Raw genomic sequence first — 18,457 nt, forward strand, 5'->3', positions numbered from 1 at the left:
TAATTACCGCTCCTTATCAGTGACACGCCCCCCTGATGCTGGATATATGTGTAATTACCGCTCCTTATTATCAGTGACACGCCCCCCTGATGCTGGATATATGTGTAATTACCGCTCCTTATTATCAGTGACACCCCCCCCCCTGATGCTGGATATATGTGTAATTACCGCTCCTTATTATCAGTGACACGCCCCCTGATACTGGATATATGTGTAATTACCGCTCCTTATTATCAGTGACACGCCCCCCTGATGCTGGATATATGTGTAATTACTGCTCCTTATTATCAGTGACACGCCCCCCCTGATGCTGGATATATGTGTAATTAACTCTCCTTATTATCAGTGACACGCCCCCCTGATGCTGGATATATGTGTAATTACCTCTCCTTATTATCAGTGACACGCCCCCCTGATGCTGGATATATCTGTAATTACCGCTCCTTATTATCAGTGACACGCCCCCCTGATGCTGGATATATGTGTAATTACTGCTCCTTATTATCAGTGACACGCCCCTCTGATACTGGATATATGTGTAATTACCGCTCCTTATTATCAGTGACACGCCCCCCTGATGCTGGATATATGTGTAATTACTGCTCCTTATTATCAGTGACACGCCCCCTGATGCTGGATATATGTGTAATTACCGCTCCTTATCACTGACACCCCCCCCCCCTGATGCTGGAGCTAGATATATGTGTAATTACCGCTCCTTATTATCAGTGACACGCCCCCCTGATACTGGATATATGTGTAATTACTGCTCCTTATTATCAGTGACACGCCCCCCTGATACTGGATATATGTGTAATTACCGCTCCTTATTATCAGTGACACGCCCCCTGATACTGGATATATGTGTAATTACCGCGTCTTATCAGTGACACGCCCCCCTGATGCTGGATATATGTGTAATTACCGCTCCTTATTATCAGTGACACGCCCCCACCTGATGCTGGATATATGTGTAATTACCGCTCCTTATTATCAGTGACACGCCCCCCCTGATGCTGGATATGTGTGTAATTACCGCTCCTTATTATCTGTGACACGCCCCCCTGATGCTGGATATATGTGTAATTACCGCTCCTTATTATCAGTGACACGCTCCCCTGATGCTGGATATATGTGTAATTACCGCTCCTTATTATCAGTGACACGCCCCCCTGATACTGGATATATGTGTAATTACCGCTCCTTATTAGCAGTGACACACTCCCCTGATGCTGGATATATGTGTAATTACCGCTCCTTATTATCAGTGACACGCCGCCCTGATACTGGATATATGTGTAATTACCGCTCCTTATCAGTGACACGCCTCCCTGATGCTGGATATATGTGTAATTACCGCTCCTTATTATCAGTGACACGCCCCCCTGATACTGGATATATGTGTAATTACTGCTCCTTATTATCAGTGACACACCCCCCTGATGCTGGATATATCTGTAATTACCGCTCCTTATTATCAGTGACACGCCCCCCTGATGCTGGATATATGTGTAATTACCGCTCCTTATTATCAGTGACACGCCCCCCTGATACTGGATATATGTGTAATTACTGCTCCTTATTATCAGTGACACGCCCCCCTGATGCTGGATATATGTGTAATTACCGCTCCTTATTATCACTGACACCCCCCCCCCCCCGATACTGGATATATGTGTAATTACTGCTCCTTATTATCAGTGACACGCCCCCCTGATGCTGGATATATGTGTAATTACCGCTCCTTATTATCACTGACACCCCCCCCCCCCTGATGCTGGAGCTGGATATATGTGTAATTACCGCTCCTTATTATCAGTGACACGCCCCCCTGATACTGGATATATGTGTAATTACTGCTCCTTATTATCAGTGACACGCCCCCCTGATACTGGATATATGTGTAATTACCGCGCCTTATTATCAGTGACACGCCCCCTGATACTGGATATATGTGTAATTACCGCGTCTTATTATCAGTGACACGCCCCCCTGATGCTGGATATATGTGTAATAACTGCTCCTTATTATCAGTGACACACCCCCCTGATACTGGATATATGTGTAATTACCGCTCCTTATTATCAGTGACACGCCCCCCTGATACTGGATATATGTGTAATTACCGCTCCTTATTATCAGTGACACGCCCCCCTGATGCTGGATATATGTGTAATTACCGCTCCTTATTATCAGTGACACGCCCCCCTGATGCTGGATATATGTGTAATTACCGCTCCTTATTATCAGTGACACGCCCCCCTGATGCTGGATATATGTGTAATTACCGCTCCTTATTATCAGTGACACGCCCCCCTGATGCTGGATATATCTGTAATTACCGCTCCTTATTATCAGTGACACGCCCCCCTGATGCTGGATATATCTGTAATTACCGCTCCTTATTATCAGTGACACGCCTCCCTGATGCTGGATATATGTGTAATTACCGCTCCTTATTATCAGTGACACGCCCCCCTGATACTGGATATATGTGTAATTACCTCTCCTTATTATCAGTGACACGCCCCCTTGATACTGGATATATGTGTAATTACTGCTTCTTATTATCAGTGACATGCCCCCCTGATGCTGGATATATGTGTAATTACTGCTCCTTATTATCAGTGACACGCCCCCCTGATGCTGGATATATGTGTAATTACTGCTCCTTATTATCAGTGACACGCCCCCCTGATGCTGGATATATGTGTAATTACTGCTTCTTATTATCAGTGACACGCCCCCTGATGCTGGATATATGTGTAATTACTGCTCCTTATTATCAGTGACACGCCCCCTTGATGCTGGACATATGTGTAATTATCGTTCCTTATTATCAGTGACACGCCCCCCTGATGCTGGATATATGTGTAATTACCTCTCCTTATTATCAGTGACACGCCCCCCTGATGCTGGAACTATGTGTAATTACTGCTCCTTATTATCAGTGACACGCCCCCCTGATACTGGATATATGTGTAATTACCGCTCCTTATTATCAGTGACGCGCCCCCTGATACTGGATATATGTGTAATTACCGCTCCTTATGCTGGAAATATGTGTAATTACCGCTCCTTATTATCAGTGACACGCCCCTCTGATACTGGATATATGTGTAATTACCGCTCCTTATTATCAGTGACACGCCCCTCTGATTCTGGATATATGTGTAATTATTGCTCCTTATTATCAGTGACACGCCCCCCTGATACTGGATATATGTGTAATTACCGCTCCTTATTATCAGTGACACGCCCCCCTGATACTGGATATATCTGTAATTACTGCTCCCTATTATCAGTGACACATACTTGCACGCCCCCCTGATGCTGGATATATGTGTAAATACCTCTCCTTATTATCAGTGACACGCCCCCCTGATGCTGGATATATGTGTAATTACCGCTCCTTATTATCAGTGACACGCCCCCCGATGCTGTATATATGTGTAATTACTGCTCCTTATTATCAGTGACACGCCCCCCTGATGCTGGATATATGTGTAATTACCTCTCCTTATTATCAGTGACACGCCCCCCTGATGCTGGATATATGTGTAATTACTGCTCCTTATTATCAGTGACACACACCCCTGATACTGGATATATGTGTAATTACCGCTCCTTATTATCAGTGACACGCCCCCCTGATACTGGATATATGTGTAATTACCGCTCCTTATTATCAGTGACACGCCCCCCTGATGCTGGATATATGTGTAATTACCGCTCCTTATTATCAGTGACACGCCCCCCTGATGCTGGATATATGTGTAATTACCGCTCCTTATTATCAGTGACACGCCCCCCTGATGCTGGATATATGTGTAATTACCGCTCCTTATTATCAGTGACACGCCCCCCTGATGCTGGATATATCTGTAATTACCGCTCCTTATTATCAGTGACACGCCCCCCTGATGCTGGATATATCTGTAATTACCGCTCCTTATTATCAGTGACACGCCTCCCTGATGCTGGATATATGTGTAATTACCGCTCCTTATTATCAGTGACACGCCCCCCTGATACTGGATATATGTGTAATTACCTCTCCTTATTATCAGTGACACGCCCCCCTGATACTGGATATATGTGTAATTACTGCTTCTTATTATCAGTGACATGCCCCCCTGATGCTGGATATATGTGTAATAACTGCTCCTTATTATCAGTGACACGCCCCCCTGATGCTGGATATATGTGTAATTACTGCTCCTTATTATCAGTGACACGCCCCCCTGATGCTGGATATATGTGTAATTACTGCTTCTTATTATCAGTGACACGCCCCCTGATGCTGGATATATGTGTAATTACTGCTCCTTATTATCAGTGACACGCCCCCTTGATGCTGGACATATGTGTAATTATCGTTCCTTATTATCAGTGACACGCCCCCCTGATGCTGGATATATGTGTAATTACCTCTCCTTATTATCAGTGACACGCCCCCCTGATGCTGGAACTATGTGTAATTACTGCTCCTTATTGTCAGTGACACGCCCCCCTGATACTGGATATATGTGTAATTACCGCTCCTTATTATCAGTGACGCGCCCCCTGATACTGGATATATGTGTAATTACCGCTCCTTATGCTGGAAATATGTGTAATTACCGCTCCTTATTATCAGTGACACGCCCCTCTGATACTGGATATATGTGTAATTACCGCTCCTTATTATCAGTGACACGCCCCTCTGATTCTGGATATATGTGTAATTACTGCTCCTTATTATCAGTGACACGCCCCCCCGATACTGGATATATGTGTAATTACCGCTCCTTATTATCAGTGACACGCCCCCCTGATACTGGATATATCTGTAATTACTGCTCCCTATTATCAGTGACACATACTTGCACGCCCCCCTGATGCTGGATATATGTGTAAATACCTCTCCTTATTATCAGTGACACGCCCCCCTGATGCTGGATATATGTGTAATTACCGCTCCTTATTATCAGTGACACGCCCCCCGATGCTGTATATATGTGTAATTACTGCTCCTTATTATCAGTGACACGCCCCCCTGATGCTGGATATATGTGTAATTACCTCTCCTTATTATCAGTGACACGCCCCCCTGATGCTGGATATATGTGTAATTACTGCTCCTTATTATCAGTGACACGCCCCCCTGATACTGGATAAATGTGTAATTACCGCTCCTTATAATCAGTGACACGCCCCCCTGATGCTGGATATATGTGTAATTACTGCTCCTTATTATCAGTGACACGCCCCCCCCTGATGCTGGATATATGTGTAATTACCGCTCCTTATTATCAGTGACACGCCCCCCTGATGCTGGATATATGTGTAATTACTGCTCCTTGTTATCAGTGACACGCCCCCCTGATACTTGATATATCTGTAATTACTGCTCCTTATTATCAGTGACGCCCCCCTGATACTGGATATATGTGTAATTACCGCTCCTTATTATCAGTGACACATACTTGCACGCCCCCCTGATGCTGGATATATGTGTAATTACCGCTCCTTATTATCAGTGACACGCCCCCCTGATGCTGGATATATGTGTAATTACCGCTCCTTATTATCAGTGACACGCCTCCCTGATGCTGAATATATGTGTAATTACCGCTCCTTATTATCAGTGACACGCCCCCCTGATGCTGGATATATGTGTAATTACTGCTCCTTATTATCAGTGACACGCCTCCCTGATGCTGAATATATGTGTAATTACCGCTCCTTATTATCAGTGACACGCCCCCCTGATACTGGATATATGTGTAATTACCTCTTCTTATTATCAGTGACACGCCCCCTGATGCTGGATATATGTGTAGTTATTGCTCCTTATTATCAGTGACACGCCCCCCTGATGCTGGATATATGTGTAATTACCGCTCCTTATTATCAGTGACACGCCCCCCTGATGCTGGATATATGTGTAATTACTGCTCCTTATTATTAGTGACACGCCCCCCTGATACTGGATATATGTGTAATTACTGCTCCCTATTATCAGTGACACGCCCCCCTGATGCTGGATATATGTGTAATTACTGCTCCTTATTATCAGTGACACGCCCCCCTGATGCTGGATATATGTGTAATTACTGCTCCTTATTATCAGTGACACGCCCCCCTGATGCTGGATATATGTGTAATTACTGCTCCTTATTATCAGTGACACGCCCCCCTGATGCTGGATATATGTGTAATTACTGCTCCTTATTATCAGTGACACGCCCCCCTGATGCTGGAAATATGTGTAATTACTGCTCCTTATTATCAGTGACACGCCCCCCCTGATACTGGATATATGTGTAATTACCGCTCCTTATTATCAGTGATACGCCCCCCTGATGCTGGAAATATGTGTAATTACCGCTCCTTATTATCAGTGACACGCCCCTCTGATACTGGATATATGTGTGATTACTGCTCCTTATTATCAGTGACACGCCCCCCTGATACTCGATATATGTGTAATTACCTCTCCTTATTATCAGTGACACGCCCCCCTGATGCTGGATATATGTGTAATTACCGCTCCTTATTATCAGTGACACGCCCCCCTGATACTGGATATATGTGTAATTACCTCTCCTTATTATCAGTGACACGCCCCCCTGATACTGGATATATGTGTAATTACTGCTCCTTATTATCAGTGACGCCCCCTGATGCTGGATATATGTGTAATTACCGCTCCTTATTATCAGTGACACGCCCCCCTGATACTGGATATATGTGTAATTACTGCTCCTTATTATCAGTGACACGCCCCCCTGATACTGGATATATGTGTAATTACTGCTCCTTATTATCAGTGACACGCCCCCCTGATGCTGGATATATGTGTAATTACCGCTCCTTATTATCAGTGATACGCCCCCCTGATGCTGGAAATATGTGTAATTACCGCTCCTTATTATCAGTGATACGCCCCCCTGATGCTGGAAATATGTGTAATTACCGCTCCTTATTATCAGTGACACGCCCCCCTGATACTCGATATATGTGTAATTACCTCTCCTTATTATCAGTGACACGCCCCCCTGATGCTGGATATATGTGTAATTACCTCTCATTATCAGTGACACGCCCCCCTGATACTGGATATATGTGTAATTACTGCTCCTTATTATCAGTGACTCCCCCCTGATGCTGGATATATGTGTAATTACCGCTCCTTATTATCAGTGACACGCCCCCCTGATACTGGATATATGTGTAATTACTGCTCCTTATCAGTGACACGCCCCCCTGATACTGGATATATGTGTAATTACTGCTCCTTATTATCAGTGACACGCCCCCCTGATACTGGATATATGTGTAATTACCGCTCCTTATTATCAGTGACACGCCCCCCTGATGCTGGATATATGTGTAGTTACCGCTCCTTATTATCAGTGACGCCCCCCTGATGCTGGATATATGTGTAATTACCGCTCCTTATTTTCAGTGACGCCCCCTTGATGCTGGATATATGTGTAATTACCGCTCCTTATTATCAGTGACACGCCCCCCTGATGCTGGATATATGTGTAATTACCGCTCCTTATTATCAGTGACACGCCCCCCTGATGCTGGATATATGTGTAATTACCGCTCCTTATTATCAGTGACACGCCCCCCTGATACTGGATATATGTGTAATTACCGCTCCTTATTATCAGTGACACGCCCCCCTGATACTGGATATATGTGTAATTACTGCTCCTTTTTATCAGTGACGCGCCCCCCCTGATACTGGATATATGTGTAATTACCGCGTCTTATTATCAGTGACACACCCCCCTGATGCTGGATATATGTGTAATTACCGCTCCTTATTATCAGTGACACACCCCCCTGATGCTGGATATATGTGTAATTACCGCTCCTTATTATCAGTGACGCCCCCCTGATGCTGGATATATGTGTAATTACTGCTCCTTATTATCAGTGACATGCCCCCCTGATGCTAGATATATCTGTAATGACCGCTCCTTATTATCAGTGACACGCCCCCTGATACTGGATATATGTGTAATTACCGCGTCTTATTATCAGTGACACGCCCCCTGATGCTGGATATATGTGTAATTACCGCTCCTTATCATCAGTGACACGCCCCCCTGATGCTGGATATATGTGTAATTACCGCTCCTTATTATCAGTGACGCCCCCCTGATGCTGGATATATATCTTTAATGACCGCTCCTTATTATCAGTGACACGCCCCCTGATACTGGATATATGTGTAATTACCGCGTCTTATTATCAGTGACACGCCCCCTGATGCTGGATATATGTCTAATTACCGCTCCTTATCATCAGTGACACGCCCCCCTGATGCTGGATATATGTGTAATTACTGCTCCTTATTATCAGTGACACGCCCCCCTAATACTGGATATATGTGTAATTACCGCTCCTTATTATCAGTGACACCCCCCCTGATACTTGATATATGTGTAATTACCTCTTCTTATTATCAGTGACACGCCCCCCTGATGCTGGATATATGTGTAATTACTGCTCCTTATTATCAGTGACACGCCCCCCTGATGCTGGATATATGTGTAATTACCGCTCCTTATTATCAGTGACACGCCCCCCTGATACTGGATATACAGTGGTGTGAAAAACTTTTTGCCCCCTTCCTGATTTCTTATTCTTTTGCATGTTTGTCACACTTAAATGTTTCTGCTCATCAAAAACCGTTAACCGTTAGTCAAAGATAACATAATTGAACACAAAATGCAGTTTTAAATGATGGTTTATATTATTTATTGAGGGAGAAAAACTCAAAACCTACATGGCCCTGTGTGAAAAAGTGATTGCCCCCCTTGTTAAAAAATAACTTAACTGTGGTTTATCACACCTGAGTTCAATTTCTGTAGTCACCCCAGGGCTGATTACTGCTACGCCTGTTTCAATCAAGAAATCACTTAAATAGGAGCTATCTGACACAGAGAAGTAGACCAAAAGCACCTCAAAAGCTAGACATCATGCCAAGATGCAAAGAAATTCAGGAACAAATGAGAACAAAAGTACTGTAATTGAGATCAGTCTGGTAAAGGTTATAAAGCCATTTCTAAAGCTTTGGGACTCCAGCGAACCACAGTGAGAGCCATTATCCACAAATGGCAAAAACATGGAACAGTGATGAACCTTCCCAGGAGTGGCTGGCCGACCAAAATTACCCCAAGAGCGCAGAGAAAACTCATCTGAGAAGCCACAAAAGACCCCAGGACAACATCTAAAGAACTGCAGGCCTCACTTGCCCTCATTAAAGTCAGTGGTCACAACTCCACCATAAGAAAGAGACTGGGCAAAAACGGCCTGCATGGCAGATATCCAAGGCGCAAACCACTTTTAAGCAAAAAGAACATTAAGGCTTGTCTCAATTTTGCTAAAAAAACATCTCAATGATTGCCAAGACTTGTGGGAAAATAACTTGTGGACCACCGAGACAAAAGTTGAACTTTTTGGAAGGTGCGTGTCCTGTTAAATCTGTCGTAGAAGTAACACAGCATTTCAGCAAAAGAACATCATACCAACAGTAAAATATGGTAGTGGTAGTGTGATGGTCTGGGGTTGTTTTGCTGCTTCAGGACCTGGAAGGCTTGCTGTGATAGATGGAACCATGAATTCTACTGTCAACCAAAAAATCCTGAAGGAGAATGTCCGGCCATCTGTTCGTCAACTCAAGCTGAAGCGATCTTGGGTGCTGCAGCAGGACACTGACCCAAAACACACCAGCAAATCCACCTCTGAATGGCTGAAGAAAAACAAAATAAAGACTTTGGAGTGGCCTAGTCAAAGACCTGACCTGAATCCTATTGAGATGTTGTGGCATGACCTTAAAAAGGCAGTTCATGCTAGAAAACCCTCAAATAAAGCTGAATTACAACAATTCTGCAAAGATGAGCGGGCCAAAATTCCTCCAGAGCGCTGTAAAAGACTTGTTGCAAGTTATCGCAAACGCTTGATTGCAGTTATTGCTGCTAAGGGTGGCCCAACCAGTTATTAGGTTCAGGGGGCAATTTCTTTTTCACACAGGGCCATGTAGGTTTTGAGTTTTTTTTTCTCACTAAATAATAAAAACCATCATTTAAAACTGCATTTTGTGTTCAATTATGTTATCTTTAACTAATGATTAACGGTTTTTGATGAGCAGAAACATTTAAGTGTGACAGACATGCAAAAGAATAAGAAATCAGGAAGGGGGCAAATAGTTTTTCACACCACTGTATGTGTAATTACCGCTCCTTATTATCAGTGACACGCCCCCCTGATGCTGGATATATGTGTAATTACCTCTCCTTATTATCAGTGACACACCCCCCTGATACTGGATATATGTGTAATTACCGCTCCTTATTATCAGTGACACGCCCCCCTGATGCTGGATATATGTGTAATTACCGCTCCTTATTATCAGTGACACGCCCCCCTGATACTGGATATATGTGTAATTACCGCTCCTTATTATCAGTGACACGCCCCCCTGATGCTGGATATATGTGTAATTACCGCTCCTTATTATCAGTGACACGCCCCCCTGATACTGGATATATGTGTAATTACCGCTCCTTATAATCAGTGACACGCCCCCCTGATGCTGGATATATGTGTAATTACTGCTCCTTATTATCAGTGACACGCCCCCCTGATGCTGGATATATGTGTAATTACCTCTCCTTATTATCAGTGACTGGGGAGTACTGGGGCACATGAGGCTGCTGGAGGAAGTAGAGGCTGCTAGTGGGAGGAGGAGTACTGGGACACAGGAGGCTGCTGGTGGGCTGAGGAGTACTGGGACACAGGAGGCTGCTGGTGGGCTGAGGAGTACTGGGGCACAAGAGGCTGCTGGTGGGCTGCGGAGTACTTTCACACTGGAGGGTGCTGGTGGGCTGAGGAGTGCTGGGGCACCTGAGGCTTCTGGTGGGCTGAGGAGTACTGGGCCACAGGAGGCTAGTGCTGGGCTGAGGATTACTGAGGCACAGGAGGCTGCTGGTGGGCTGAGGAGTACTGAGGCATATGATGCTGCTGGTGGGCTGAGGAGTACTGGGGCACATGAGGCTGCTGGTGGGCTGAGGAGTACTGGGACACAGGAGGCTGCTGGTGGGCTGAGGAGTACTGGGGCACAGGAGGCTGCTGGTGGGCTGAGGAGTACTGGGGCACAGGAGGCTGCTAGTGGGAGGAGGAGTATTGGGGCACAGGAGGCTGCTGGTGGGCTGAGGAGTACTGGGTTACCTGAGGCTGCTGGTGGGCTGAGTACTACTGGGGCACAGGAGGCTAGTGCTGGGCTGAGGATTACTGAGGCACAGGAGGCTGCTGGTGGGCTGAGGAGTACTGAGGCATAGGATGCTGCTGGTGGGCTGAGGAGTACTGGGGCACAGGAGGCTGCTGGTGGGCAGAGGAGTACTGGGACACAGGAGGCTGCTGGTGGGCTGAGGAGTACTGGGGCACAGGAGGCTGCTGGTGGGATGAGGAGTACTGGGGCACAGGAGGCTGCTGGTGGGATGAGGAGTACTGGGGCACAGGAGGCTGCTAGTAGGCTGAGGAGTACTGGTACACAGGAGGCTGCTGGTGGGCTGAGGAGTACTAGGGCACATGAGGCTGCTGGTGGTCTGAGGAGTACTGGGGCACAGAAGGCTGATGGTGGGCTGAGGAGTACTGGGGCACAGGAGGCTGCTGGTGGGAGGAGGAATACTGGGGCACCTGAGGCTGCTGGTGGGCTGAGGAGTACTGGGGCACAGGAGGGTGCTGGTGGGCTGATGAGTACTGGGGCACAGGAGGCTGCTGGTGGGCTGAGGAGTACTGGGACACAGGAGGCTGCTGGTGTGTTGAGGAGTACTGGGGCACAGGAGGCTGCTGGTGGGAGGAGGAATACTGGGGCACCTGAGGCTGCTGGTAGGCTGAGGAGTACTGGGGCACATGAGGCTGCTGTTGGGCTGAGGAGTACTAGGACATAGGAGGCTGCTGGTGGGCTGAGGAGTACTGCGGCACAGGAGGCTGCTGGTGGGCTGAGGAGTACTGAGGCACAGGAGGCTGCTGATGGGCTGAGGAGTACTAGGACACGGGAGGCTGCTTGTGGGCTGAGGAGTACTGGGGCACAGGAGGCTGCTGGTGGGCTGAGGAGTACTAGGGCACAGGAAGCTGCTGGTGGGCTGACGAGTACTGGGGCACAGGAGGCTGCTGGTGGGTTGAGGAGTACTGGGGCACCTGAGGCTGCTGGTGGGCTGAGGAGTACTGAGGCACAGGAAGCTGCTGATGGGCTGAGGAGTACTGAGGCACAGGAGGCTGCTGATGGGCTGAGGAGTACTGGGGCACCTGAGGCTGCTGGTGGGCTGAGGAGTACTGGGGCACAGGAGGCTGCTGGTGGGCTGAAGGAGTACTGGGGCACATGAGGCTGCTGGTGGGCTGAGGAGTACTGGGGCACATGAGGCTGCTGGTGGGCTGAGGAGTACTGGGGCACAGGAGGCTGCTGGTGGGCTGAGGAGTACTGGGGCACATGAGGCTGCTGGTGGGCTGAGGAGTACTAGGACACAGGAAGCTGCTGGTCGGCTGAGGAGTACTGGGGCACAGGAGGCTGCTGGTGGGTTGAGGAGTACTGGGGCACCTGAGGCTGCTGGTGGGCTGAAGAGTACTGGGGCACATGAGGCTGCTGGTGGGCTGAGGAGTACTGAGGCACAGGAGGCTGCTGATGGGCTGAGGAGTACTAGGACATAGGAAGCTGCTGGTGGGCTGAGGAGTACTAGGACACAGGAAGCTGCTGGTGGGCTGAGGAGTACTAGGACATAGGAGGCTGCTGGTGGGCTGAGGAGTACTAGGACACAGGAAGCTGCTGGTGGGCTGAGGAGTACTGGGGCACAGGAGGCTGCTGGTGGGTTGAGGAGTACTGGGGCACAGGAGGCTGCTGGTGGGTTGAGGAGTACTGGGGCACCTGAGGCTGCTGGTGGGCTGAGGAGTACTGGGGCACAGGAGGCTGCTGGTGGGTTGAGGAGTACTGGGGCACAGGAGGCTGCTGGTGGGTTGAGGAGTACTGGGGCACCTGAGGCTGCTGGTGGGCTGAGGAGTACTGAGGCACAGGAGACTGCTGATGGGCTGAGGAGTACTGAGGCACAGGAGGCTGCTGATGGGCTGAGGAGTACTAGGACATAGGAAGCTGCTGGTGGGCTGAGGAGTACTGGGGCACATGAGGCTGCTGGTGGGCTGAGGAGTACTGAGGCACAGGAGGCTGCTGATGGGCTGAGGAGTACTAGGACATAGGAAGCTGCTGGTGGGCTGAGGAGTACTAGGACACAGGAAGCTGCTGGTGGGCTGAGGAGTACTAGGACATAGGAGGCTGCTGGTGGGCTGAGGAGTACTAGGACACAGGAAGCTGCTGGTGGGCTGAGGAGTACTGGGGCACAGGAGGCTGCTGGTGGGTTGAGGAGTACTGGGGCACAGGAGGCTGCTGGTGGGTTGAGGAGTACTGGGGCACCTGAGGCTGCTGGTGGGCTGAGGAGTACTGAGGCACAGGAGACTGCTGATGGGCTGAGGAGTACTGGGGCACCTGAGGCTCCTGGTGGGCTGAGGAGTACTGGGGCACCTGAGGCTGCTGGTGGGTTGAGGAGTACTGGGGCACCTGAGGCTGCTGGTGGGCTGAGGAGTACTGGGGCACAGGAGGCTGCTGGTGGGTTGAGGAGTACTGGGGCACCTGAGGCTGCTGGTGGGCTGAGGAGTACTGAGGCACAGGAGGCTGCTGGTGGGTTGAGGAGTACTGGGGCACCTGAGGCTGCTGGTGGGCTGAGGAGTACTGGGGCACATGAGGCTGCTGGTGGGCTGAGGAGTACTGAGGCACAGGAGGCTGCTGATGGGCTGAGGAGTACTAGGACATAGGAAGCTGCTGGTGGGCTGAGGAGTACTAGGACACAGGAAGCTGCTGGTTGGCTGAGGAGTACTAGGACATAGGAGGCTGCTGGTGGGCTGAGGAGTACTAGGACACAGGAAGCTGCTGGTGGGCTGAGGAGTACTGGGGCACAGGAGGCTGCTGGTGGGCTGAGGAGTACTGAGGCACAGGAGACTGCTGATGGGCTGAGGAGTACTGAGGCACAGGAGACTGCTGATGGGCTGAGGAGTACTGGGGCACAGGAGGCTGCTGGTGGGCTGAGGAGTACTGGGGCACAGGAGGCTGCTGGTGGGCTGAGGAGTACTAGGACACAGGAAGCTGCTGGTGGGCTGAGGAGTACTAGGACATAGGAGGCTGCTGGTGGGCTGAGGAGTACTAGGACACAGGAAGCTGCTGGTGGGCTGAGGAGTACTGGGGCACAGGAGGCTGCTGGTGGGTTGAGGAGTACTGGGGCACCTGAGGCTGCTGGTGGGCTGAGGAGTACTAGGACACAGGAGGCTGCTGGTGGGCTGAGGAGTACTGGGGCACAGGAGGCTGCTGGTGGGCTGAGGAGTACTAGGACACAGGAGGCTGCTGGTGGGCTGAGGAGTACTGGGGCACAGGAGGCTGCTGGTGGGCTTACAGAGACAGGCCTGTGGTAGGGCACTGTAGGCACACAAGGTAATGACATTTGTTCTTCGCAGCACACAGATGTGGACTTGGAGCCTGGAGATTCCTTCTGCGTGATTTGCCCGAATCCTCCTAATGAAGTGACGGAGCTGCTTAATAAAGTTCAGCTGTGTGAGAGGAGAAGCTGCCAGATCTGCCTGGAAGTCAAAGCCGATACAAGGAAGAGAGGTAATGCTGCCAGATGGTGTTCTGTGCTGAAGAGGCTGAGCTCTGAATTCATTTCTATTGTTTATCTCCTCATAGGCGCCTCAATACCTGATTATATTCCCGAAAAGTGTTCTGTGGACTTTGTACTGACGTGGTGCGTAGAAATCCGAGCCACTCCCAAGAAGGTACGTGCCCGTTCTCAATCACCCCCCCTTCCCCAGCCAGCAACCCTCCCCCCCCCCCCCCCCCTGCCAGAACCCCCTTCCCTCAGCTAGCACTCCCCCACCCCCTTGCCAGCACTCCCTTCCCTCAGCTAGCACTCCCCCCCTTGCCAGCGCCCCCTTCCCTCAGCTAGCACTCCCCCCCTTGCCAGCGCCCCCTTCCCTCAGCTAGCACTCCCCCCCTTGCCAGCGCCCCCTTCCCTCAGCTAGCACTCCCTCCCCAGCCAGTACTGGTATTGTACTGCCAGCTCCAGGGAGCGCTTGGCAGGCTGGCAATACCCAGTGAGCTCTGGGATTACTGGTTGGTATTATACTGCGAGCTCCAGGGAGCGCTTGGCAGGCTGGGAATACCCAGTGAGCTCTGGGATTACTGGCTGGTATTGTACTGCCAGCTCCAGGGAGCGCTTGGCAGGCTGGCAATACCCAGTGAGCTCTGGGATTACTGGCTGGTATTGTACTGCCCGCTCCAGGGAGCACTTGGCAGGCTGGGAATACCCAGTGAGCTCTGGGATTACTGGCTGGTATTATGCTGCCAGCTCCAGGGAGTGCTTGGCAGGCTGGGAATACCCAGTGTGCTCTGGGATTACTGGCTGGAATTGTACTGCCAGCTCTAGGGAGCGCTTGGCAGGCTGGGAATACCCAGTGAGCCCTGGGATTACTGGCTGGTATTGTACTGCCAGCTCCAGGGAGCGCTTGGCAGGCAGGGAATACCCAGTGAGCTCTGGGATTACTGGCTGGTGTACTGCCAGCTCCAGGGAGTGCTTGGCAGGCTGGGAATACCCAGTGAGCTCTGGGATTACTGGCTGGTATTATGCTGCCAGCTCCAGGGAGTGCTTGGCAGGCTGGGAATACCCAGTGTGCTCTGGGATTGCTGGCTGGAATTGTACTGCCAGCTCCAGGGAGCGCTTGGCAGGCAGGGAATACCCAGTGAGCCCTGGGATTACTGGCTGTATTGTACTGCCAGGTCCAGAGAGCACTTGCCAGGCTGGGAACTCCCAGTGAGCTCTGGGATTACTGGCTGGTATTGTACTGCCAGCTCCAGGGAGCGCTTGGCAGGCTGAGAACACCCAGTGAGCTCTGGGATTACTAGCTGGTATTGTACTGCCAGGTCCAGGGAGCACTTGGCAGGCTGGGAATACCCAGTGAGCTCTGGGATTACTGGCTGGTATTGTACTGCTAGGTCCAGGGAGCACTTGGCAGGCTGGGAACACCCAGTGAGCTCTGGGATTACTGGCTGGTATTGTACTGCCAGCTCCAGGGAGCGCTTGGCAGGCTGGGAATACCCAGTGAGCTCTGGGATTACTGGCTGGTATTGTACTGCCAGCTCCAGGGAGTTCTTGGCAGGCTGGAAATACCCAGTGAGCTCTGGGATTACTGGCTGGTGTACTGCCAGCTCCAGGGAGCGCTTGGCAGGCTGTGGATACCCAGTGAGCTCTGGGATTACTGGCTGGTATTATACTGCCAGCTCCAGGGAGCTCTTGGCAGGCTAGGAATACCCTGGGAGCTCTGGGATTACTGGCTGGTACTATACTGCCAGCTCCAGGGAGCGCTTGGCAGGCTGGGAACACCCAGTGAGCTCTGGGATTACTGGCTGGTGTACTGCCAGCTCCAGGGAGCTCTTGGCAGGCTGGCAATACCCAGTGAGCTCTGGGATTACTGGCTGGTATTGTACTGCGAGCTCCAGGGAGTTCTTGGCAGGCTGGGAATACCCAGTGAGCTCTGGGATTACTGGCTGGTATTGTACTGCCAGCTCCAGGGAGCTCTTGGCAGGCAGGGAATACCCAGTGAGCTCTGGGATTACTGGCTGGTATTATACTGCCAGCTCCAGGGAGCTCTTGGCAGGCTGGGAATACCCAGTGAGCTCTGGGATTACTGGCTGGTATTGTACTGCCAGCTCCAGGGAGCGCTTGGCAGGCTGGGAATACCCAGGGAGCTCTGGGATTGCTGGTTGGTATTGTACTGCCAGCTCCAGGGAGCGCTTGGCAGGCTGGGAACACCCAGTGAGCTCTGGGATTACTGGCTGGTATTATACTGCCAGTTCCAGGGAGCGCTTGGCAGGCTGGGAATACCCAGTGAGCTCTGGGATTACTGGCTGGTGTACTGCCAGCTCCAGGGAGTGCTTGGCAGGCTGGGAATACCCAGTGAGCTCTGGGATTACTGGCTGGTATTATACTGCCAGTTCCAGGGAGCGCTTGGCAGGCTGGGAATACCCAGTGAGCTCTGGGATTACTGGCTGGTATTATACTGCCAGCTCCAGGGAGCGATTGGCAGGCTGGGAATACCCAGTGAGCTCTGGGATTACTGGCTGGTATTATACTGCCAGCTCCAGGGAGCACTTGGCAGGCAGGGAATACCCAGTGAGCTCTGGGATTACTGGCTGGTATTGTACTGCCAGCTCCAGGGAGCGCTTGGCAGGCTGGGAATACCCAGTGAGCTCTGGGATTACTGTCTGGTATTATACTGCCAGCTCCAGGGAGCGCTTGGCAGGCTGGGAATACCCAGTGAGCTCTGGGATTACTGGCTGGTATTATACTGCCAGCTCCAGGGAGCACTTGGCAGGCTGCGGATACCCAGTGAGCTCTGGGATTACTGGCTGGTATTATACTGCGAGCTCCAGGGAGTGCTTGGCAGGCTGGGAATACCCAGTGAGCTCTGGGATTACTGGCTGGTATTATACTGCCAGCTCCAGGGAGCACTTGGTAGGCTGGGAATACCCAGTGAGCTCTGGAATTGCTGGCTGGTATTATACTGCCAGCTCCAGGGAGCACTTGGTAGGCTGGGAATACCCAGTGAGCTCTGGGATTACTGGCTGGTATTATACTGCCAGCTCCAGAGAGCTCATGGCAGGCTGGGAATACCCAGTGAGCTCTGGGATTACTGTCTGGTATTGTACTGCCAGCTCCAGGGAGTGCTTGGTAGGCTAGGAATACCCAGTGAGCTCTGGGATTGCTGGCTGGTATTATACTGCCAGCTCTAGGGAGCGCTTGGCAGGCTGGGAATACCCAGTGAGCTCTGGGATTACTGGCTGGTATTATACTGCCAGCTCCAGGGAGCACTTGGCAGGATGGGAATACCCAGTGAGCTCTGGGATTACTGGCTGGTATTGTACTGCCAGCTCCAGCGAGTGCTTGGCAGGCTTGGAATACCCAGTGAGCTCTGGGATTACTGGCTGGTATTGTACTGCCAGCTCCAGGGAGCACTTGGCAGGATGGGAATACCCAGTGAGCTCTGGGATTACTGGCTGGTATTGTACTGCCAGCTCCAGGGAGCACTTGGCAGGATGGGAATACCCAGTGAGCTCTGGGATTACTGGCTGGTATTGTACTGCCAGCTCCAGCGAGTGCTTGGCAGGCTTGGAATACCCAATGAGCTCTGGGATTACTGGCTGGTATTGTACTGCCAGCTCCAGGGAGCTCTTGGCAGGCTGGGAATACCCAGTGAGCTCTGGGATTACTGGCTGGTATTGTACTGCCAGCTCCAGGGAGCGCTTGGCAGGCTGGGAATACCCAGTGAGCTCTGGGATTACTGTCTGGTGTACTGCCAG

At 50.5% G+C, this 18,457-nt stretch overlaps 1 protein-coding gene across 1 annotated transcript in view; it reads left to right on the forward strand.

The window, feature by feature from the left end:
* The window catches only part of MTRR (5-methyltetrahydrofolate-homocysteine methyltransferase reductase), a 361,300-nt gene that overhangs the window by 155,948 nt on the left and 186,895 nt on the right, over nucleotides 1-18,457 (forward strand). Inside the window, exons 7-8 of the mRNA XM_068238238.1 lie at nucleotides 14,560-14,713; nucleotides 14,789-14,877. Of these exons, the coding sequence (XP_068094339.1) occupies nucleotides 14,560-14,713; nucleotides 14,789-14,877 (243 nt within the window). The remainder of the gene's footprint in view (nucleotides 1-14,559; nucleotides 14,714-14,788; nucleotides 14,878-18,457) is intronic.

Source organism: Hyperolius riggenbachi, chromosome 5 (assembly GCF_040937935.1).
Source record: "Hyperolius riggenbachi isolate aHypRig1 chromosome 5, aHypRig1.pri, whole genome shotgun sequence".
In the NCBI taxonomy this organism is placed as follows: domain Eukaryota; kingdom Metazoa; phylum Chordata; class Amphibia; order Anura; family Hyperoliidae; genus Hyperolius; species Hyperolius riggenbachi.